General features: G+C 37.3%; 1 protein-coding gene across 1 annotated transcript in view; it reads right to left on the reverse strand.

The window, feature by feature from the left end:
- Positions 1-2,456: 2,456 nt before the first annotated feature.
- The window catches only part of MTDH (metadherin), a 58,315-nt gene continuing 35,148 nt past the window's right edge, over positions 2,457-25,623 (reverse strand). Inside the window, exons 9-14 of the mRNA XM_010863563.1 lie at positions 21,240-21,338; positions 14,975-15,099; positions 11,874-11,981; positions 9,553-9,693; positions 7,542-7,698; positions 2,457-6,848 (exon numbers count right to left, since the gene is read on the reverse strand). Of these exons, the coding sequence (XP_010861865.1) occupies positions 6,778-6,848; positions 7,542-7,698; positions 9,553-9,693; positions 11,874-11,981; positions 14,975-15,099; positions 21,240-21,338 (701 nt within the window). The 3' untranslated portion in view covers positions 2,457-6,777. The remainder of the gene's footprint in view (positions 6,849-7,541; positions 7,699-9,552; positions 9,694-11,873; positions 11,982-14,974; positions 15,100-21,239; positions 21,339-25,623) is intronic.

Raw genomic sequence — 25,623 nt, forward strand, 5'->3', positions numbered from 1 at the left:
TACTGTTGTTTAAGATTAAAAAAATTTTTTTTTCGGTCTTAAATCCAACTGGGGTTTATTTTCATATATAAGGCACGATGTGATCCGGCTTTCTTTTCTTTGTTGTGCTGTGGCACCTATTAAAGAAATCAACCTTTTACCACTGAAACTAAACACCACCTAAACTGTAAACAAAATTACCACGAATGTATTTCCGGATTCCCCATGCTGTTCTTCCAACCTATCCTCTTACTGACAACTTATTAAATTGCATTGGTGTAGTGCTCAATAAATGTTGAACATTCGTATGTTTGGAGTTCCTCACATTGCCGAAGTTCATTCTGCAGTATCCCTTGCTGCTTGGCACACACAGATGGGAGTGTGCCTTTGCCCAAGGCTGTAAGAGGAGGGAGGGAGAGAGGGCCTGGGCAGAGCCAGTTGTGGACACCCGTGGCGTGGCCTCCAGCGGTGCAGACGCAGCCCCTGTGGAGTCAGGAGTCAGTCCTGAGCATCCGCAGAGGAGCTGGTGGGTGGGCAGTTTTTGCTGAGTAGCCCTTGAAAGAGGCTAGGCACTATTCCTGGTGGCAAGGGAATCTACATCTCTTGTGCTTCCAGATTCTTTTTCAGCATGAACTAGCCCAGAGGAGACTGGGTTTTACGGCTGAGAACCCTGATAGATGCAAGGCATTTTAAAGTTTATTCTCAAAACTGGTACTCATGAGCAGGTTCCCCTGGCCCTCTCCTGTAGCCACCCACTACTTTTTCTCACTTCATTTTTTTCACATTATTTGTTTTTATGGTCTTTGCAGTTGCAGTCTAACTGAAATTGAATTTAACATATATTTGGGAAATACTGATATTTTTGCTTTCCAAATAAAGGACAGTTTTTCATGTTAGATTGTTATTCTGACCTTCAAAAAGACTAGTTTTCATTTGGCCTTGTATCTTTTTTGAAACATTTAGTTCTAGATATGGTAGTTATGGAAACTCCCTGGCAGTCCAGTGGTTAGGACTTGGTCCTTTCACTGCCAGAGCCTGAGTATGTCCAGAGAACTAATGTCCTGCAAGCGCAGGGTGAAGCCAAAAAATAAATAAAAGGGCAGTCTATTTAAGACTCCTGGCTTCAAATGGTTCGACCCCTGGTCAGGAAGCTAAGTTCCCATGTGCCTTATGGCCAAAAACAAAACATAAAACAGAAGCAACATCTCTAACACAGTCAATAAAAACTTAAAACGTAAAAAAGTGGACAAAAAATTGTCCACATTTAAATATTTGGTAACTTTAGTGGTGATGTAGTTTTTTTGTTTTCCATTTCCCTTTGTAGGTACTTACTCTAGTATATTCTGTTTTTGTGTTATCAGCCACTTTAGTGTATCCTCTTTCTGGTGCTCATAAGCTTTTTATTACAACCTCTTGGGTTTTCTAGGTATGCAATCAGGAAAAAATGGTTTCTTTCTTCTTTGATGTTGTACCAATTTAAAATTTTTCTTAACTGCTAACACGTAAGACAATGTTGACTAGCAAGTAACCCTGCCTTGGTTTGACTTTAATGAATCTGACATAAGTATTTCTCCTACTTTAAGTTTTTAAAATCTAATTTTGGAATAGTTGTTGGATTGAATACTTCAGCTTAGTGTCATGATCATGAACTTTTTCTGCTTTGTGATTAAATGGTTAGATTTCCTGCTATTGGATCCGTTTAATTCCTTTGAAAATGTTCTGGATTTTGACTGCTGATAACAAGATGCCTCCGTTTCTGGCATTGGATGCCCCTTTCCTAGTTTCAGTGCTAAGGCAGGTTTTCCGCCATTGTTCCTTATCGTGGTCACTTCAGTTTTGATGAGAAGTGGGAATAGCTCCAACTATTCCCAGCAATATATTTTAAAATCATGGAAGACGGTTTAGAAAAGAAATTATTCATAATTCTAGTGTCTTAAGGAGCTCAGAGCTCCGGTTGATCTGCCACGAAGCCCTGTGGTGTCTCAGAAAGTCTGTAGCCCCGGCACACTTCACAAGATGCCCTTGCCCTAAGCAGGACGCACACGGCTCTTCTGAGCCTGGGGGAGCAGCTTCTAGCAAAGAGCCTCGCTATCCTTCCTTGTGGAAAGGCTGCCACGCGAAGTGTGCATCGCACAGCTCCGAGGGCACTCTTCGCGCACGGTGACTCACTGTGTACCTGTGCGTATTCATCCCAACAATTTCCCACCAGACGTCCGTGGGACGACTTTAGGAAGCAGCACCAGTGAGGCTGTCCAGACAGCCTTCCGAGACCTGGTGACGGGTGTTACCTGGGACCCCTAGTCAGTTCTGGCACCGATAAGGACCTTGCCAACCCTGGCTATCTGAGAGCAGCTGTTTTCATCCACACCTCCGCAGCCCCCTCCAACACCCCCCACCCCCGCCGCTTGATCCTGTTACCAAAGATCGCGCTCACCCCCAACACCCCCTACTGGTAACGTTCTATTTCTTAAGCAGAATGGTGGTTTCAGAGGTGTTCATTTTATTATGCTTTATAATTTATGTACATGTTACATATATTCATTTTGAAGGCTTTGATACAATAAATAAAAAAGGAAAGCACACATACAAATAAGAATGCCATTATCATGGGGATGACCTTGAATCTGCTTAAATTTTTCTTCAGATTAGCCTGTTCATGAACCTCAGTATTGTTAATTATTAGGTAGGTAGCAAACATTTTACAAGCACCTCATATACCTGTCTTGATGCTAGGATTAGAAATCTTTTATTATTTTGAATAGTAATAATGCCTTTTAATTTTTAAAAGATTATACACCAGGGTAACTTCCCTGCAAATTGTTATAATCTATACTTGCAGTGAATGTGTGATAGCAGGCTATTAAGTTTCTTTAAGCCTCTAGGTCTTTAGAATTTAAAGCATCGAGTGGCAGAAATTTCTTTCAGAATCTATTACATATGTTAGCATCCAAGAGATTTTAAATTTCTGCTCAATGGGAAAAGCTAACCTGCCCTTGAAAGTGATGCTTGGCTGCATAATATACACGATATATGCCAACCCTGTGCCAGAAGACGGCGAGCTGTTCCTGATGGCGTGCTCTCCTGCTTCCTCAGTCACGAAACCTGAATGTTAATTTGGCCCGTGACAGCCCAGGATAGAGACTTAGTATTTCCCATGCCCCTTTGAAGCTAGTAGGATCAAGTGATTGCGTGGATAAGCCTGTGTGGTGTGAATAACCTGCTAAGAGCTCTTCAAGGAAGGGGGCAGAAATGCTGAGAGGGGGTTTCTAACTGGTGCGGCTGTCTGCAGGCGTGACACGGATGCTGCAGGCTGAGAACGTGGAAGAGCAACACAGGAGGATGGACCCGGGCGCCTGGTCCCGCCGAGGGTCAGAGCAGCTCTGGACTGCTTTCTCGGACGGACATGAAAGAGAAATAAACTTCTAAAACAATGATGCCAATTTGGGTCTCAAAGGGTTGACTCGAGTGATACACTGCCCCTGGTGAGTTACGTCTACTGCTAAGACGATGGGGGCTGTTTCCCACAGACAACGCTGTGTCACAAACGGGGAGAGCGCAAGAGATGCTTCACTCTCAACACTTCTGCCTTTTCCAGTGCTTAAAACCTCCAAGTGCACCTATGGCTTCAGAGCATCAAGAACATTTGAAACATATAGAACCTAGAGTTTAGAAACATTAACAACATCAAAAAGTCACTGCCTCTTAGACTAGCTTAGGATGCGCAGTCAGTCCCCTCCCATAAGAGAATTGTAATGAGCAATTTAAACAAAACAAAAATGGCTTGTTTTATTTACAGTACTCAATGCATTTTACAAATAACATATTTGCATTCCCTAAGTCTGTTGGAAGGTAATTCCAGTTTGTGCAATGAGTTTATAGGAAAGTCTTAAGACATCTATTAGACATCTCAAGCCTAAATTCTAAAATTTGAAAGACATTTCACACTATATTAAGAGGATTGTTTTTAAGAAAAACTAAACTCTGTAGTTAAATATTGCCCTTCAGTATCTTTAACCCAAGTACAAACTGGATTAGTCTCTGAAATAATACCAACAGATTCAGATGACTTATTCCCACTCCCCATCCAATAAAATGCATGCGCAAAGGAAACACGGTCAATTACATTAGTGACATTTTATTTCAATACTTGTCTTTTGGACTCTCTCAACTGTTGTTTTGCTCAATGTAGGGTACAGAGAGGTAGGATTCCAGTCTGGGGAAGTCCTAACCCATTATTCCCTGCTCCAGGACAGGAAGGATTTTCACTAAGTATGGGGAGACAGGTCAGGATGAAGGCGTTTTATTTAAATAGTTTCTCTAGGAGGCTTTGTTTATTAATCAGAACAAGGATCCCCTTCAGGCCTGATAAAAGTTTTAAAGGGGTCACTTATGTCCCTACTAGTGGCTGGGGGAACGTCTAATCCAAGCCTCCAAAGGACGACAATTCTCCTCTCTTCCCCTCCTCCCTGGATTTTAATGTCTTTTGAGTTGATGCTGGAAAACAATTCCTCTGGTTCAGATGCCAGAAACTGCTTTCATGTCATAAACATTTATGGAACAAGTGGAGAGTGATGAACAATGAATGATGTTTTAACTGTGCAACAGCCTGCACCTCATGCATGTGTAAGAGAATGAACTGATAGTCATTTTAACACTCATAGCTGCCATCTCTTGAAATAGAAAAGCCATGCCCTAGTTCTTGAGCCAGAGAGAAGGGATGGGTATTTATTTCCATCTCGGATCCACCCCAATTTAGAAGGGCACTTCTCTGTCTCTGCACCCATCTCCCTTCAAAAGAAGGTGTTTGTAACACCTGGCGTTGGTGGTTCAATGAGAGATACTAAGATGGAGAAATAAGAAGTCCGACATTTGACACAGCCAACACAATTCTAAGATAAATGGTGAGGTAGAGTTGAGAGAGTTCAATTAAATTTTTTGAGCATACATCTTTTGGCACATTCTAAAATTACACAGACTTCCTATTGAATTCTCCTTTGCTGATGCCTTTACAAAGTGCTGCAACGCAGGAATCCTTGGATCTCTTTAGGAAGCAGCTATATAAAGCTAATACAGTCATTTCAAGAAATTCACTCCTGGCACTTTAGCTTATTTATCCCGACACTGAAGCAAATAAAACCAATGCTATCCATTTGTTGAATTTATTTAAACAAATCAATTTAGAAATATCAGAGAATTAAACAAAACTTCTGACATGTAAACATACTGCCGTGTTCCTGAAACAGATGTTAACACCTGATAAAAGTTAATAATCGCTTGTTAGGAAAGCTGTCCATTAATAAGGCCAGTCTTCAGCAAAACTGAAACCATTCTGTTTCTTTAGCTTTCCGGTGTGACAATGCAATACTATCAAACCACAATCAAATAGAAGAGACAGAACTGGATGGATAGATCAGTACCATTGGTTACAGCTGTTAAACAGTTTCATTCTGGCGCCACAGAAAAACAATTAAGCCAATCACATCAAGTAAGTCATGGCTTTTTTTCTTTATCACAATTCACTAAGTGATGTTAATTATGGTCCTTGTCAAACACGTTTGGTAAAGGCTATTTACAGTGTACATGGCTGAGCATGCACTATTTATAGTTACAAAGATACCTGCCAGTTTATTACAACAGAATTACACAGTGCCTGAAAACGGTGAAACGTCTCACACATCATTTCAATCAATACAGTTTCAAGCAGGAAACGTTCCTTATTTGATCACGATTGCAATAATTACATGAAAATTCTTATAAAAACACGAATCCCCTTCAAGAAATTGATGCATATTCTACGCACTACAGGTTAAGGCAGTAAAAAAATGTATTCCTGATAACTGGAGGTCTTGACAATGTCAATTAAAGCTGTCTGACTCTAGTTTTTCATTCTCCATCATGTACTCAAAGTTCTGTCTGTATAACTAGTTTGTGAAAGATTTCACTTGTAAAGTCAAAAAAGTATTAGTAACGAAGAAGAATTGATGCTGGAAAAAGTAATTGCTAGGGAAAGGAAAAAAATGTAAGTTGGATTTTGCCTGAAAGTTTTCAAATCATACACAAGAGCATTATTTGTGAGCTGGAACCTTAAAAGTATAAAACAAATACATAGAGTTTACCTTTCTTAACTTAAAATATACTGTACTTTGAACAATTCAAGTAAAGTAAGACTATCAAAAAATAACTTCATAAGCCATACAAGTGTCAACTGCGTTTTGAATGTTTTAAGAACATTTTAAAAATTGTAAACTAAACCATGACAGTTTAGTTAAATAATAAATGACTTTTTATTTGCACTTGTGATTTCTTTAATACAAATTGCTACCAACAAATATGTAAAGATATGGCAGATTATGCATTTGATCAAAGCACTTTGATTTAAGCATAAAACAGATTCAAATGGTTTCAGTTCCGTGCATAAGATCCAAGAAGCTGCCTCCTAGTTTGCAGGCAGCCTTCTCTCTAATCAGAATCCTTTATTCCTTAGCTGCAGATGAGACAGGGCACAGCTGTTGTAAACAGGGCACTGCTGTACAGCCAGGATGATAACCCTAAGATCGCTCTCATCAGAGTGACCTTCCCAGCGTCTTCCAGCACTGCAGCGTGTTCTGCTGACCTCTTAATTTCATAAATTAACTTTCCTTTGATTCCATTTTTACGGTGGTTGTGTTCACAGTTTTGTTTTAAAAACTGGTTTAAATTTATATAAAACTCTGTACATGTTCACAAATTATTGCATAAACAGCATAATCTTCAAGACAGTGTTTGCAAACACATGTCCAATTCAGGAAGAAAAAAAATTCACGTTTCCCGTCTGGCTTTCTTCTTCTTTTTTATTTGTTTGGGAGATTCCCAACTAGTTTCAGACTTGGCTAAAAGGAAAAAAAAAAAAAAGAAAGGGAGAGCGAAAGAGACGTCAGGAGGATGGTAAATACTGTTCTGTTTCAAAAATACAAAAGCAATGTCGATAAAAACATGCTTTGAAATCCACTGCTAATGCCTCAAATTTTACGTTCTCATTTTCAAGTTCTAGTTACAGGTTTTTAGGTTATTCTCCGGCTGCCCTCCTCTCTTTTCCTCAATTTCAATGTATTATGTGGTTTAACCACACGGATGATAGTTCATCATTTTGACCTAAAAACCCACCACTTATAAGACTCAATCTAAGTAGCAAGAGTGAAAGCGGGCAAAGTGGACACTAAAGGCAGCTGAAGGGAGAAGAAGGGCGGGGAGGGGGCACGGCTTCAAGAACTTGTGCACAGAAAAAGGGAGGGACCTGGAGAGTAGGGGCAGGTACCAAGGGCTCCTTGTGTATGTCCTTAGCCACCTACTCTGGCCTGAGTGACTTTAGCTCCCTGATCCTCACAACTGAGCTCTGCAAGGTGCCCAGGAATCTAGGCTTTGCAGAGGAGGAAAGGGCTGCTCCAGTAGTCCTTTCATGGGGTCGCAAAGAGTGACAGGACTGAGTGACTGAACTGAACTCAGTAATCCTTTAGACTTCCAAGACAGTGACACCTATAAACAGTACAGAGAACACCAAAAGAACCAACATGAGGATTACTTACTCTGTGAAGGAGGCACGCTATTTTGCTTAGTATTTGACTTGGATTTATCTGTTTCTTGTAGCATCGGTGGCACTTGGGAAGAGCTTTTGTCAGAATCATTTTTTGATAAAATAACAGATGGCTCGGTAGAAATAGCAGGTGGAAGAGTCTTGATAGGCTATTTTGAAATAAAATTATCTTAGGTTTTCATTAAAAAAATCAAATGTCATAGTAATAACAAGAGGCTGCTCAGCTGAAATACAAAGAATGAATCATTTACAGCAGAAGCACTACAACTCATGCCTGCCCTCTAGTGACATGTAAGCAAATAAATCTTTAACTACAATATCCACAAATACAGGTTGAGATAAAAATGATTAAATGTGTAAAATTACAAGATGTCTACTGAATCTCAAAGAGGAGTGAATAATTCAGTTTTCATTAACTTTTACATTTGTCTTTTTCATTACAAATAACAGGATTTTTTCATGTGCTGGTATTCAATGGTTCTGTCCATTTTCCCACAAACTCTCACCTCCTCAAAAGCTTTTCTTGTAAAGTCAAAAATAGCAACTTTCTGAACTACCAGTAGTGACATCTCCTTTTCTCCTTCTCATGAGGTAGGGATATCTCAAGTAGCAGCAGCAGCAACAGCTTCAGTTTTCTCCCCAAGGAAAAAGATGGCCTCAGATAAAGCAGACTAGCTACTAGTCCTAATCTATTAAAGCAACTAGTAAAACTCAGGTTCAAATCTTCAGAGTTAGTGAGAGTCTGGTAGTGAAATTATAAATGCTCAGGGCCAAACTTGAGTCTCGCCTCTCCTCTCCAACCTGGGAGCAGAGCGGTCAACTAACTGATGTGCCAGAATGAGGCCCAATTGTTAATGAATGTTTAGGGCAGGTAAAGGACAGAAACTGTGCTACGTGGAGTGAGGTTGGAACAGATGAGTCAGAGATCATCTCACCCTTAAGCCGTATCCGTGACGACGATTCTGAGTACAGAAACAAGGGTAAGTCACACTTCTCTTGCCCCTTGTTCTTCTAGGCTCCATGAATTCAAAAAAGCAAAACAAGGAAGGAAACAAAGAGAAAGGTGTGCGTGCCTAGGTAACTACCAGGACTCCTTTCTATTTCAGGTATCTGAAGCTGCATTTATGTCGCTTGGTTCAGTTTTATTAATGTTCCCTGTATTTATTACAAAGTTTTAGTACTCATTTTAAATCTCTTCCTACTCTCCATCCTCTCACTTCTCTATATTAAATCACAGAAGGACTCAAATACCCCTTACAAGGTGACTTCTGAAAATGACTTATCAAAATGTCACATGACCCTCTGCGGTCTTAATATTAAAGCTGTTTCATTAAATATGTAAGTGCCACCATAAAGGCAGGGATATTTTTTTCTGCTTTGTTCTCTGCTGTATCTCCAGAACTTTAAATACTGTGGGAGATTCTCAATACACATTTTGAATGAGAACCATGCACAATTTCATAGTTATTAATATTTCACGTATTTCTAAATGATACAACTTGCCAAATTAGAAATCAGACTTTAAAGCGCTATGGGCTTTGTGTCACTGGTCTAGGCCTTTTATAAAATGGTCCCTTCTGACATATCAAAATTTTCCACAGATGGCACGCATTTTAAGATACTGCCACTACATTTAAAAAGATGCTACATTCTAGAGACTGGACCACAGTCATAATACATTATGTGCAAGCTTTTGGGAAAGTGCAACTACTCACATTTTCTGTAAGCCATGTATCTGTCCCTTGGATGCCTATACATTTAATAAGAAAAAGAAACCGTCTAGTGGCTTTCTCTAGTTTTGCTTCTGACAGCGGTAGGAGTTGGGCCAACTTATTCAACTTCTCTACCCTCATTCATATGATGGGTTGTACCTCTTCTTTTCAGGTTGCTATGAGGGCAATTTGGTGTATTAAAAATGTTTAGCACGGTGTTTTAATAAAATATTAGTATTAATACAATTCTCCAGTCATCAGAATTTTATTTCTTGGATATCAAAAAGTTACCTGGCTATTTTTGATTAGTGCATCAGCTGGATCACTAGTGCTTATGGTCTTCAAAGAAAAAGCTTTTTCCTGTTTTGGACGGACTTTAGAGGTATTCACTGGAAGCTCTTCTCTAATCTCTTTTTCTAATTCTTCTGTGTCCTACAGAGAAAAGCAGTGCATTTATAAATCATTTCATGAATTAAAATATACTTGGTTTATAGTACCAATGTCCAGAAGATACTTCTCAGGAAGATAATTTTATTTCAGAAACTGCCCAATAGCTTAAAAGAGCATAAAAAAGTCATTATTATTAAAAGATTTTAAAAATCTCTGGTATGTTCATCATTCTTGTTTTCTTCAGGGATTTAAATCTTCTGTAAACTAAAAAGCAACACACTCACAACCTCGAATGGGAATCATTTAATTTACTAAATCAAACAAAAAACTAGTACTTTTTCCTTTTAGAAAAATTACATGGTGAATTAGTTGATATTTTAAGACTTTAGAAATAGCATTTCACTTAATGATTTCTTCAAGGCATGAAGAAGTCATTAAGTGAAATGCTATTGGAAAATCCCATGGATGGAGGAGCCTGGTGGGCTGCAGACCATGGGTTCACTAAGAGCCGGATATGACTGAGTGACTTCACTTTCATGCATTGGAGAAGGAAATGGCAACCCACTCCAGTGTTCTTGCCTGGAGAATCCCAGGGACGGGGGAGCCTGGTGGGCTGCCATCTATGGGGTAGCACAGAGTTGGACATGACAAGTGACTTAGCAGCAGCGGTAGCATAAGGCACGAAATATATATATATAAATGCATTTTCTAGATAAATTAAGCCTTCACAGTAGAAAGCTTAGGCATGTCATAAAATATCAAGGACAAATTTTTGATTTCCTCAAACTGTAGTTTTCTCAACTTTAAAATAAAATTTGTGTAGATAAATTCTAAGGTTCTTTCCAAGTTTAAACATTTTCATTCTTAGCCCTTTATAGACTTTTAAAAATACATTACATGCTTAGGTATGTGAAAGAAGTTATGAATAAGACTATATTAAATATGACATCATTGTAAATGGTAAGGAAGAAAAAAAATCCAAAATGTAATCACTTATGCATAGGTTAGAACTTCACAGATCTCATTTAATTCTCAAAAGCAACCTATGCAGTTAAGTAACTTGTGCAAAATACACCTAACAAAAAACTAGTAAATGGCAGAACAGAGAGATGAATACAAATTGACTTACTCTCTTATTCACTGTATATAAGTGAATTAAATACACTTAAATATATTTAAGTGATTATATACTTATTCACTGTATTTAAAAACACAGGACTTCCCTGGTGGTACAGTGGATAAGAATCCATCTGCAAATAAAGGGGACACGGGTTCAAATCCCTGGTCCGGGAGGTTTCCACATGCCAGGGAGCAACTAAGCCCATGTGCCAAACAACTACTGAGCCTGTGCGCCCAGAGCACGTGCTCTACAAGAAGCCACCAGTGAGAAGCTGGCACCACGACGAAGAGCAGCCCCCAGCTGCCCCAATCAGTCTGTGCGAAGCAACCAAGACCCAGTGCAATAATAATAAGAAAAAAAGAACACCAGCAAAGGAATTTTCACAATTTAATTAAGTAGGAAAATTACTATGTAGCCTGTTCTCTAAATATTTTGGCTATCTCTTACATTTAAAGGAATGAATACAATTAGCCACAAAGTTACAGATGAGAAACAAGATTTCCATAAGCTGCAATGTAATAGTGATAATGCTTTCAAAAACAAAGCCATGCATTTTTCTAGTAATCTAGTACACCTGAAATTAACCTGTTTTCATCTATATTAAAATCTAGAAATACTTTCCCAGATAGGAAAAGACCAAAGTTTCTGTTAAAAGCCAAAAATATCAGGAAAGGATACCAAGTGCAACAGCCAGCAAACTCAGAGTCAAGTGCAAGATACCCCTTGTTATGCACATGGCTTTCATAACTGTATTAAAGTTCTAACCTGCTAAATTCCACTGCTTAAAGAATTTCTGTTAAGTGTGAAATACCATAATATCTGTTTCATTTCACCATATAAACCCAAGTGCACTAATTTAGAATTTTAGTCAATTGCTTTTGGTTTATATCTTTGATATGATTTTCTTTAGAGCAACAATCTTTTTATTACAGTATGATATATAAAATCTTTAAAACATTCTATGACTTTTCAAACACTAAGTAAATCTGATGTCTCACATCCTGTCTTTATATCTCTGCATTTTCCTAGCATCTACAAATGATCCTTTCATAAGTCAGTAGTAGGTGCTTAAGGAACGATATCTGTTGTTTTGATACTTTACCTGTGCAAGAGCATTATCTTCACCTTGCTTCTTCTTTTTCTTTTTTTTCTTTTTAGATTTTCCGGTTGGAAGAGCTCCCTCTCCCTTTTCTTTATCATCATCTGAAACCTGATGTTAAAAGCAAAAGTACTGAAATGAATCAATGAAGTTTTCTTTATTCAGAATTTAGGAAATAATTTATTAGGTTTAGTCTTTTTCTCCCAAATTCTACATATTAGTAATAATAAAACTGAACTTAAATCACACACAAAGTAACAAAACTCTTCACTCTTCTATTTGTTTATGATAAACCCCTTTTTCTTACATCTTTCAATACTCACTACATGATAATTAGAGCTGTGCAAACCTTGGTTTTTAAAAGTTCATTTCATAGGTCATTCATTTTATTTAAACACAGAGCTATCTGCATTAAAATTGAATTTGACCCTGTTAAGACAACCACAAGGTACAGAGGAAGAGAAAGTATCTGTAAATTATATATCCAACAAAGGACCTGTATCCAGATTATATAAAGAACACTCAAAATTCAGTAATAAACAATCCAGTTGGAAAACGTGCAAAAGATATAAACAGGTATTTCATAAAGAGACTAGGAATGTTCTGCATCTTTAAAATTTTTTTATTGATATTTATTTTGGGGGCCATGCTGGGTCTTCACTGCTGTGTGGGCTTTTCTCTAGTTGCGGCGGGTGGGGGCTGCTCTCAAGTTACGGTATGTGGGCTTCAGTAGTTGTAGTTCTCGGGCTCTCTTGTTTTGTAGAATATGGGATCCTCCCAGACCAGGGAGGCAACCCCTGTCTCCTGCATTGGCAGGTGGATTCCTCACCACTGAGCCACCAGGGAAGCCCTAGAAATGTTCTGAATCTTGACTGTATTAGTGTCAAGGTCCTGGTTGTGATATTGTCTTATTAGAGTTCTACAAGATGTTATCATTGGGGGCCCTTGGGTAAAGGGTACAGGTGTTTTTTCTCTGTATTATTTCTTGTAGGTACATGTGACTCTAAAATTACCTCAAAAGGCTTAATTAAAAAAACAAAACACAATGCGAGAAGGAATGTCATTAAAAATAATACTGTGCATGACAAAAATAGCACATTAGAATCTTGGTTAAGAGACATTCAGTCCAAGTCGGTTACTAGCTGTGGAGAAACTTCCACAGAAGTTTTTACCACAGGCTCATAATGATGAAAATATCATATGAAAAGATGCATCCTTTGAAGGATATTCAGGTCATAAGGACTCTGGTCAGTCTGCTTTTCAGCCAATTTATAATCCAGCCATAAGAGAAATGTGTTTCCGTATGGTATGACACTATTTTTGTTCATGGGAAAAAGGCTGAGATTAACATCTTTTAACTCATGAAAAAATGGACATTCTGGGCTTCCCTGGTGGTCCACTGGTTAAGAATCCACTTTATAATGCAGGGGACGTGGGTTTGATCCTTGGTCTGGGAAGATCCCACATGGCGCTGAACAGCTAAGCCCGTGTGCCACTTTTCTAAGGCAAATCTACAAAACACGCCGCATCTAACACATCCCAAACTGAACCAACCACCTTTCCCCTCAGTTAACTAGCTTCTGTTTTCTCTGTTGGGAACACCACTTTCACCATCCCAGGTACCTAAGTGTTCTTCAAGTCATTTTTGATGATTCTCCAATCAATTCTAACCCCCATGTTCTGTTGATTTTGCTTCAATTAATTGTTTTCAAACCTCTCCCTTACTCTGTATACCATTGTACAGGTCTACTAAAACAATGTTTAGACTGGTGTTCTCATATGCCTCCATTCCTTTATCTACAGGCATTACCAAAGTAGCAAAAAAAACCCCCAAACCAAAACAACACCACCCTACAAAAACAAAAACAAAAATCCCCCAAAACAAAACAAACCACTTTAAGATTCTCCCATTATTTATAGGACAAAATCCAAGGTTTTTTGCATAGTATTCAAGGGTTTGTGGAATCTTCCCTCTGCTTTTCTCTCCAGTCTCATTTCTGACCCCTCTTTGCTATACATTATGCTCTTACCTCTGGGATGCCTTTGCTAAAACTCCAAAGTGCTTTCAGAATACCTAATATATTATAACATTACCATTATCTTCTAGAGTGCTGGTCTCCTTCCTCTCCTCCCTGCCTGGAGTGTAGGCTCCTTGAAGGCAGTAATTATATTTTGTTTCTCTACTAGCACAATATCTGACCCATGGCAGATGCAATTAATCTTTGTTGAATAATAATGGCCCTATTATCTTCTCTTTGACTTTTTTTTTTAATAGAAAAACTAACTAGCAGAAAAGTTCAAACAGTAGCTTAGTGTCTCTTGTAAATACCACTTCCATTCTTTTTCAAAGTTATCAACTTAGTTTATTATCTCCTGCCCTGATTTATGTAATCAAAATAGTACAAAATAGGCTCCAAAATCATTCTTCTCAATTTTCTGCAATATCCAGCCTAGTTTTTCTAACCCGAGCAATGAACAGGTTATCCCCGGTTTGAAAGCTGTCCTAGGTTCTCATTACTTAACGAATTCCATAAAACTGTGGCAATGTACATCATTCGTTTCATCTATTTACTAAATACCAAACATGTTGCTAGAGCTACAAAAACAGGAACTTCACAGTCCCTTTCCTTAAGGAATGAAGCCTAGAAGGGGAAGACTGACATATAAACCACTGATCCTACCACCAGTCGATTCCACACGTGTATTGTTCCTCCCCATCAAACATGTTCCTTTCCTTGGTCCCTTTCTCATAATGTTCTCAGTCTTATCTTGCTATGAAGCTTTCCTTAATTTTTTACTGAGAACCAATCTGCTTTTATCTAAACACACCAAGAGTTGGTAGGCTGATATAATAATTCTGGTAAGAGGACAGGAATTGTGCGTTTGTTTTCTTATCAGTATATAATAGTGCTTTCCACACAGAATCCTCAATAATCTGTGGAAAGAAGAAACAGTAATAGAGAGAAGGCATGCGACCCTAAGATGATTGAAGCTAGTACGATTAGAATGCCTCTCTGAAGCAATTCGACCCCTGGATACATTAATAATTCCAATACAGCCGGATGCACAGAGAAATAAACATATCCACCGATCCTTTTACTCACTTTTTGATCATCAGGAATTGGTTCCTGGGACTTCAGAAGTGAGGCTCTTTCTTCATCTACCCAGTTCCCCCACTCTTCTGCTGGCGCATTCCAATCAGAACTGGGATCAGCAGAAGACAGACCATCTAAAATTTAACAGTGTGAATCAGGTTATCTGTCATTTCTGCCAAAAACCAAATGCAAAACCCCAACTTCTTTATGTTGAACTAAGCTGTAATTTTAAACTATTACTCTTCTTCCTCCCAATCACATTTTAAGAGTTAGGAAAAACCCCAGTAACACTAGATGCAATGACTAAGAAACTCCAGAAAAGGTGTTAATTAACCATTTATTCCATTCTTCCTACTTCCTTTTTTATCAAAGGAACTTTGTCTCCTGAATTTGCTTTCTTTTCATTGTGTATGTCTAACTATAAGAAGGACTTGGTCATTTTTTTTGTTTTCTGATTCTTCCCCCCAGGGTACAAAATGAGTCTTTAACAGAAGTGCCAAAATCACACTCTTCCCCTCCTTATGAACTATTTCAAGATTAGGTTCTTCTTCAAGTTCACCAAATCATGCAGAATATTTAACCTCTTCCTTTTCTCCTCTTTTTAAAAATACTTAACCTGTACCTTACAGTTTTTTCAGATTATTCAATGCTACTTACATCTTTCCAAATATGTGAGTCATTTTTAGGGCTTCTATCACCCTATTCTCAAGAACAATTTTTTTTTTTTTTTAAAGAAAAAAAATTTAACCTAGACTTTCATACACATCCATGTATACACCCATGACTACTTAAACTGTCAAGATAACAGAAGTTAGGCTTTATTTGTAAATGGTTAGCAAGTCATCCTAACATTGTTCTTTACTAGGGAAAAAAACCAAAAAACAAAACCCTGACTTTTGCCCAATTAATGCCAAATGCTACTTTCCCCAAATATTAAATTCGTATATACTTCAGTCTGTTTCTGGAATTTCTGTTCCATTCATCTATTCCTGGGATAGTGGCATACACAATGTAATTCTGTATGCATTTTAACATCTAGAAAAAAAAATCTGCCTGTATTTCTCTTATTTTCTTCACTATTCTTATTTTTCCACATGAATTCTATTATTTTTGTTTAGAGGGGAAGTACTATGATACATCTTCATGAAGACTTTTAAAAAGTCTGTGTTTCAGAAAAATATGTAATGATCTGGGAAAATGCTCATAGAAAAAAAAAAGGCAGACAAAACTGTCTGTGCTTCATGATCCCAAATTTATATGAGGAAGAGATTAAGGAATACATTAATAATAGGTACATCTTAACAATGGAGTTACAGGAATTTCATCTTATTAAGTATAAGAACTTGAGCTAGACAGGTAACAGAGATACAAAAATGAGTATGACAAGAGGCCTTCCCACACGGAGCTCACAGTCAGTCTGCTCAGGGATGAAGTACAACAGACAGGTTAAGTAGAGTGACAGATTCTGTTATGAGAAGCGCAGAAAGGGAGAAGAGGGACTAACCAGTGGAGGATGGGGAGAGACTGAAAACGTAAGAATTTATGGTCCAGTACAGGAAAAGCATGGACAAGTGATTACTAGTGTGAAATGTATTACGAAAAAGGAAGTTCCTTTCTATGTTTCTATATTTACTACTACAAGCAGGTATCCAGAGCCAGTATCACATAGTAACAGCATAGAGGCTAAGACTTTAAGGTGTCTTAAGAGTCAAACAGACCTATATTTGAATATTGCTCTACTACTTAGTAACTATGTAATTTGAGTCACATTTCTTAATCTTAACGGGCTATGTACCAACTTCATAGGATTGTTGAAAGGATTATATAAGATACGTGTAAAGCAATTCATGGAGAAGGCAATGGCACCCCACTCCAGAACTCTTGCCTGGAAAATCCCATGGACAGGAGAGCCTGGTAGGCTGCAGTCCACGGGGTCGAGAACAGTCGGACACGACTATGCGACTTCACTTTCACTTTTCACTTTCATGCATTGGAGAAGGAAATGGCAACCCACTCCAGTGTTCTTGCCTGGAGAATCCCAGGGACGGGGGAGCCTGGTGGGCTGCCGTCTATGGGGTCGCACAGAGTCGGACACGACTGAAGCGACTTAGCAGTAGCAAAGCAGTTCAGGACAATGCAGTAAGTGCTTAATAAATGGTATCCACTTCTTTTATACATTATCGATGACTTTAACAATAGAAAGCCAGTTTAAAAGTTATCAGGCATATACAATTAATTTATTTCTCACAATCCTATAAATCTCCCAGTAAGATACACTTGGTTATGTCTTAATGTAGAAGTCATTTTTATAAGTAAAAATGGATCTAGTAGATGTCTGGAACCAACTGCTCACCTTACACCAAGCATTTATTAACAATATTTTTAGGAGATTTCAATGTCAAAGTTGTCAATGATTTTGCTTAACCCTCACAAATAAGAAACCTACATTTGGAAAACTGGTATTCATAAACCAAGTCTCTTAAGGCCTCTTATCAGGAAAAAACCCTTTGTCAAGAAAAGAAAAAAAAAAAATTAAGCAAATGGGGCTTCCTTGGTGGCTCAGTGATAAAGAATCCACCTGCCAACACAGGAGATGGGTTCAATCTTTGGGTCAGGAAGACCCCCTGGAGAAGGAAATGGCAATCCACTCCAGTATTCTTGCTTGGGAAATCCCACGGACAGAGGGGCCTGGAGGGTCCATGGGGTTGCAAGAGTCAGACGCAACTTAGCGACTAAACAAGAAAAACATAAACTCTTAATAAATACGGTAGTGGTGCAGGGGTGGTGAGGGATAAAAATCTAATTAATAAAGTACTTGGTAAAATTATTATTTTTTAAAGGTTTAGACAACCATAAAGCTTGAGGAATAACTGTAGCCCATGCTTCAACTTCTATCAGAACATTAACAGAAACATAAATTTCTACTTGCTTTATTAAAGCTTGATGGTGATTTTTCCATGTTTATTGATTTCAGGTTGGTATACTTATCTATTTTTTGCGGCTACGTTGTGAGTCGAGGCGTGTGGGATCTTAGTTCCCCAACCAAGTACTGAACCTGTGCCCCCTGCAGTGGAAACTACTGGACCACCTTTTAAATTAACTGGAGATCAGATGAAACTGCTTCCTACCCCTGCCCCATTTGTAGGATTTTAGTTCCCAGATCAGGGACCGAACCTGGGCTCTAGGCAGTAAAAGCACAGAATCCTAACCCAAACAAAACTACTTTAAAACAACAGGTCAATCACTTAAGCCTAAAAATTGTCACCAGGTGACTTCTCAATGCATAATTCTTAACAGTTCATGGGCCTAATGTAATAAACTTCTTAGTTTCCTTGAAATTGTGTAGTATAGTTTCATTCACAGCATAGTTCTCTCCAATTATAATTTCTCACTTCTTAAAATTCTTCCATTAGTTTGCTAAAGTGTTTCCAAAGAACTGTATTAGCTGTCTTTTCAAAATGGTAGGAAATATTTCTCCATTTAATCTGCTTGTGAAACAATGTTTTAGGTTTAAGCATATCACAGCTGTTCTCCTTTCTATTTCAGTAATAACATGGCTGTCAGTTGTTTCTGGTCAAAACGTAATTCAGCATTAACTCTAATAAAACAAAACAATTATGTCAGAAAGACATTCTCCAGTGTTTGTATTAGATAATACAAATTAACCTCACTGAGTCGACTATGCTCCTAAAAGACAATCAATAGTACCACAACACTTACTGAATATTTACCATGTATCAGGCAGTGTTCTAAGAGCTTTAAGTCTGTGAGGGAAGAAATATTATTTACAGATGATGAAACTGAAACACAGAAAAACAAGGTAGCTAAGATTCAAACTCAGGTAGTCTGTTCTCAAAGCTCACGCTCTTAACCTCTTCACCATGGGGCCATTAATTCTTTCTCATGTGTCAACAAACACAAAATTCTATTCAAAATCTGACTTTTTATAGGGGTTATGATATTGTTCCTTTATGATCAAGATAATTGACAGATTAACAGCTGCCTTTAAAAGACATTATCTTCCGTACTTTAGCATCTTAATTTTATTTTTTAAATTATTTCGGCTGCAAGGCAGGAACTTAGTTTCCTGACCAGGGATCGAACCTGTGCCCCATGCAGTGGGACTGTGGAGTCTTAACCACTGGATCACCATGGAAGTCCCAGCATCTTAACTTTATATTCAAGTGCTTCGATAAATTCAGTGCCTTTCTGCCAGATAATGATATCTATGCCTCAAACCAGAGGGTCAATATATTACTCAAATCACACTGTTAAATAATATATATACTTTGTGGGATCCGTAATCTCAAATACTTCATGAATTCTATAAATTTAGAAGGAATGACTAAATTCACTGAGTACCAAAATTAGTGACATTAAAGAAGGTAGCACAAAAAATAATTCAGAGAAAATGCAGTTAAAGAGGAACTGAGGACTTAAAAGACTGCCAATACAGCATAACGAACAAAGAAAGTGTTCTTAACACTTATTACTTTAAGAATAGAGTCCCATGGATATGTTTATTTTTAAGGATAAAATAGTAGAGCTATTGTGTCCAAGCAGTGAAGCCTAGAGCCCTGCTTGCTCAGTTTTTCTCAGCTTTAACCACAGCTTTAATCTAACAGCTGCCCACGACACCTCAGTGCTATTTTCTTACAATCACTACCCATCAGTCCTATAATCATTCCTCAAGTCTATTTTGCACATAGCTGTTCATTCTTCCCAAAGCACAGGTAAGGCTTTTTTCCCCTCTAAAAATTGCTTTCACATCCTTATAATACTTTGTATTTATCTGATACTTTATAATTTTCAAAGAACTTTCACGTTCATTCAATATCTCATTAAAACCTCGTAACACTCTATGGAAATAGATATGAGAGACTATTTGCTCTATTTTACAGGTCAGTTAATTTAGATTCCAAGATAAGTGACAAAATTCAACACATATGAGTTACTACTTTTTAAAGTCAGGATTAGAACTAGGATCTACCTTCTAAACTAGTATTCTGACCCTTACCTCCCTTACCGTCAGCAGATGGTAAACAATCTGCCTACAAATGCAGGAGACCTGCGTTTGATCCCTGGGTGGGGAAGATTCCCTGGAGGAGGAAACAGGAGCCCACTCCAGTATTCTTGCCTGGAGAGTTCTAAGGACAGAAGAGCTGGCAGGCGACAGTCCATGGGGGTCACAAAGAGTCAGGTTAGACACGACTGAGCGACTAACACTCAAGGCTTTTCACAGTATGGTCCTTCGTAATTTACCTTTCCAACCTCATCTCCCTCAACCTCTAAGAATTATGCTTCAACTAATCTAACAGAGACCAGTCTAAGACTAATTTTCAGACTATGTTTCAAACCTACCTTCGTGATTACTCTCATCACCAAGGCTGTACATGTAGTGGTTACGAGCATAAACTCTGAAGCCAGACTACCAGTTTGATACCTGCTCCTCCAACTTAACTGTGTGGCTGGGGAAAATTAGATAACTTTTCTTTGTTTCAGTTTCTTTATCTGGAAAGTGTGGGGGGGAAATAATACCTACAATAGAACTGTACTAAACAAACTAATAATAGACATAAGACTCAAACTGCTTAGATCAGTGTCCGGCACAGGCAGGTGTTTGCCGTTATTGTCAGCATTGCTGCTGAACCCCTGTGTAACGCACTGCCCTAAGCACTGAGAGAAAGAAAGGCAAGCAGAGTTCCTGTCTTCAGAGGGTTTTCAATTCTAAGACGTGAGGTTGTGGGGGAAAAAAATGTTTTTTTAAAATGAAGATGGTATGAGCTTTCTGAACATAAAAATCATATTCTTTTCCCCTTTCTCTTTTTTGTGACTCTTGCCTTTAACTTTCTTATGCTTCTATTGGAAATTAGACGAAGAAAATGGTTTTCTACCAACATAAAAACCTGCATACCTCACAAATTCAAAGCCATTCTTACATATTCTATTCACTCTAGTATATTAAAACTAGGGAAACAAATAGAACATTTATTTAAAACAAACAATTTTAAAAACTATAAAAACTACAGTGCAACTATAAGAAAACTTCATGTTTAAATATTGCCTCAATCATGAAAACTGAATTTAGTTTTCTTTTTTTTAAATTCTACAGGTATTTAATAATCGGTTTGTAGTACACATTTGGTATTAAGTTATACTGCTATGACCTAAAAGGTGAAAAATTAGATTTAAAATTAAAACATAAACATGAATTCAGGGTGCTAGAAAGAAAATTCTGAAAACAAAACAAAAGTAAACTAATAAAAGGACATACTTAACCCAGACCATTCATCATCGATATAGGGTTGATTACGGCTAACATCCCACTGATAATCAGAAGTGGTAGACTGAGAAACTGGCTCAGCGGTAGACCCTTAAATGAAAACGAATGCAATAAAATTAAAAATGGAAATTTCTAATGATGTTTCATAACAATAGTTCTATACTTTGCACACGAAGATTTAATTATTTTTCATTTCTCCTAAAAGGAAAAATTCAGACATTAGAAAAAGAGTTAAGATAAAGTAGAATTGAGGGTAATTTTAGATTAAGCATGATAATCACTAGATTGAATTCACTGACCAGAAATCTATTTTTTCCCTAGTACCGATCCATTAGATTTTATCTTTTATAAAATATACTTCAAATTGGCTATCTCCAAATTTCAAGTCAAAAAAATTTTATTTTTCTTAATGAAAAGTAATAAAGCATTAAAAAAAAAAATCCTAGATGTTTCAGAATATCCCTATATCCTTAGAACTGTGAAGGAGAGAACTAGAAAATGTCTGAGTTCGCTAGAACTTTCTAAGGAAAAAGACAAAAGAAATAGATGATATTTAGACAAGTGAGGCAGAAAGAAGCCAAAGAGAATTTAGAGAGTTGTGCCGGCGGTTTGGAGACCAAGTTAAGTTCAAGCGCACTTACAGAGAAGAGAAAATTATCTCCTAAATTTTTTGTCTTCATTTCTCTGGGAGGTGGGGAACAGGTGTGGTGAGTGGGAGTCACACTGCCCGTAAGCAGTGTGATGAAAGCTGTGGTCAGACTACTGTCCAGGACTTCCACAAAATTCTGCTTACAGTTTTCAGGGCATACACATTCGAAGATGTTTGGCTCTACTGACATAAGCTCATTTTAGCATGGAAATGTAAAGCAGTGCTTCTCCATCAGGGATTCATATACCCTGGACCTTCTGCATCAGAATTTGCATGTGTTTTGGAGTCCTTCTTAGGTGACTCTGATACTCACTTTGGATTCAGAGCCACTGATATAAAGAAAGGGTTAAGAATATGTTTGTATAAGACACTTAGCCATAATCACTTCCTTTCATAAAAGTCTTCACAGATTTTCAGTTGGTTGTAGATTAGCTTACCACTAACATGCTTGACATAAACTCAAAATGGTTACATATTTTAAAAATAAACGAACAACCAGAACAACCCTATAAAATTCATATATAATTAGCACATTAGTTGCTTAGAAAGACTATAGTAACACTGTTGCTATTTCTTTAGCAGCTTTCTCTGAATATATGGAGAGAACAGCATCCCTGTTGTACAAAGTCACCAAATGAAGGAAGAAATTAACTTGTACCTCTGGAACTACAGTGGTACCTCTGGAACTACAATGTAGCCTGTAAGACTGGGGGTTGGTAAATCACAACTCATAAGCCAAATCTAGCCACCCCCCTTTTGGTAGGTGCCCAGGAGCCAAGAACAGTTTTTATATTTTTAAATGGTTGAAAGAAAGAGAACAAAATTTCACCCAGATACACTCATCTGGTTTATGCATTGCCTCTGGCTGCTTCCGTGCTACAAAGGCAGAACGGCCCACATAGCCTAAAATATTTATTATTGGGCCCTTTACAGAAAAAGTTTGCTGACCTCTCTTCTAGACTAGTGATTCCAGACGCTGTGGAACTACATGATCAGCACACTGGGACCATGAATTATTACTGATAAATGGCATATCTATGTAAGTAATGCTGGATTGATGGTAGTTTGGTTAGTAATAATGGAATAAACTAGTAACAGAAGTGTCATGACTTTGAAGGAAGGCCTTCTATTAATATTTGCATTCATCTGCATGAGTGCCAACATGCTTTCAGTTATGTTAGGCCACAGAATCTTCCTATCTACACAATAAAAGGAACTAAGCCACCAGCAGTAAGAGTTTAGGTCTTCCGCTCTCCGTTTCAAGGCCTTTGCTACTTTATGTTGTTTATCTATAATTTATTTGGCTAGTAGTACTTGACTCTGATTATTTTTTCAAAGAACAAGTGCTAAAATTAAACAGAAAATTTTTTGTTAACTAAATGAAAGACTGTTTTCACATACCAGAAACAGCAGAGTTAAGTGTGAGAGATGCAAAAGAAGCAGAATTCTGTTCAGAGGTATTCATTCCCCTATCCACACTAGACCAAGCAGCTGTTAAAATAAAGAACGTCACTTGGAACCTTCAATTTGCAATGAAACTTGAAAGACACGTAAAGATTTAAAACTATGATAATAATATTTAAAGATACCCTGAGAGATCAGAACCACCTAGTACAGTAATAGTGGCTGTTTATTGAATGTCTGTTATGTACTGGGCTCTTGACACCAAATACCTCTAATCCTTAGGGCAACGCTGCTAGGCAAAGTTTCAGAGCAGTTAAGTGACTTGCTGACAGAAAACACCTGAGCCAGCCTGGAACCAGAGCCAACTTTCCAAGTCCATGTTTTCTCTACTATGGCAACACAGCTGATTGTGCGCCACAATGAAGCTACTACTAGCCTGGATCAGGCACTGAAACTTGGTACTTGACTCTCATTCTAGCCAATCCTTTAAACTACTTAAATATGAGGTTCACAAAGGTTCAATAACTAGTCTAATCTCCATAAAAGCTAGTATGTGGAAAAATAGGGATTCGTACCAAATTACTAGGAACATGCTCATTCCACTATACAATATCTTCTCAACATTTTTAAAGCAATTTCCTACTTACATATGAGTATTTTTAGGAACATATACATCTATGAGGGCAGTCACATCTGCCTCTTCTCAGAAACTAACTGCAACCCTCATTTAATACAGTTCCTTTCAATTTCAATAAAGGTCCTAAATCCATCTAGGCAGGAACTCTAATCTGATGCTTAATTTTTATCTACAGCAACATTATGCAAGTACTACCATCTAATTTATGTCCTAATTATGATAACACTATATAGCTTTTACAAGTAAATTACAAATATCTCAAAAGGTCATAGTTCTAAAGATTACTTGATTAAACATGACCATTTCTTTTATTAAGTGTGAAAGGATGCTTTATACCATAGAAAGTTATTCTTTTATCACTGCTGGAATGAGGCTAGGAATTTAGGGACTGTCTTTTACAAAACAAATTTTGATATTTCTACACAATTTTTGGACACTGCAGGGGGAGAGAGAACAAACTTAAGAACAATATTAGCAAATGATCTGAGGTTTGTTTCTTGGGGATGTTGCTCAACTTGAGTTTTTCTAAGCTTGGAAGTGATGGGAAAAGCAAATAACATAGGAAGAAATAGTTTTTTCTACTTAAACACTAAAAATTCTGTAATTATCAATCCCCCAAACTAAAATAAACCTGCAATGAGCATAACAGAAAAGATATGTTTAATGCACAAGGAATTACAAATTAAAGCACAAAAAACAAGAGGCTATTACACAAATGGGCAAAGAACATGAATAAACAATTTATGAAAGAAATAGAAATGATCAAGAAAGTTGTGAAAAATATTCATCCCCATTAGTGGTTTAAAAAAGTTAATCAAAATAATTTATGTATTTTTTTCTTATTAAATTAGAAAAGATTTAAAAAAAAGAATAGTCAACCTTGGTAATATACATATGATAAATGACACTCATACTGATGCTGACAGTATAAATTAGAACTTTCCTAGAAAATACTTTGACAACATGTCGTAGAGCATTGCAAACATTCATATTTCCTTTAATCCAATCACTTTCAAGAATCTCTCCTAAAGAAGTAACCCCCAACAAATATATTCACTACAACATCAATTATATTTCTTTTAAAAAAAGAAAAGTTATTTCTCTGATAATGTAGGAACAGTGATTGTCTATGCTATGCTTACACAATGTATTATAGGATCATTAAATGAAATACAGAAAGTAAAGAAAATGTTTGAGGTACAATATTAAGTGAGGGAGGAGGAAAACAAAAATGCACACATGATTTGGATTATGGGGGAAAAAAAGAAAATACTGAACTTGTACACAGGAAAAAAAAAGAAGACCATAAGGAAAGGCCGTCACTGGGTGATATGATTTAAGAGTAGGTTTTTCCTTCTCTTTTTTGCAGTTTTTCATATTAAATATGCATCCGTTTTCTATCACACACACAACCTGAAATTAAGTTGCTTTTAACTTGAAGGCTCTAAACAGAAATAAGGCTCTAATAGTCTTTATCTTTAGAATCTAGGGGAAAAATTAATTAGCAACAGCCATTTTGTAGACTGTAAAACAGTATATAAAATTGATGCTAGAAACTGTACCTCCATTTATTACTTTTATTTAAACTCAATAGTAGTACTGTTGAAATTAATCTAGAAGTCTGCTCACACATTACACTTATTATAAGACTAAAAATACACAATTATACTAGTTAGCTACACTGA

This window comes from Bison bison, unplaced genomic scaffold, assembly GCF_000754665.1.
Source record: "Bison bison bison isolate TAMUID 2011002044 unplaced genomic scaffold, Bison_UMD1.0 scf7180017864491, whole genome shotgun sequence".
Taxonomy (NCBI): domain Eukaryota; kingdom Metazoa; phylum Chordata; class Mammalia; order Artiodactyla; family Bovidae; genus Bison; species Bison bison.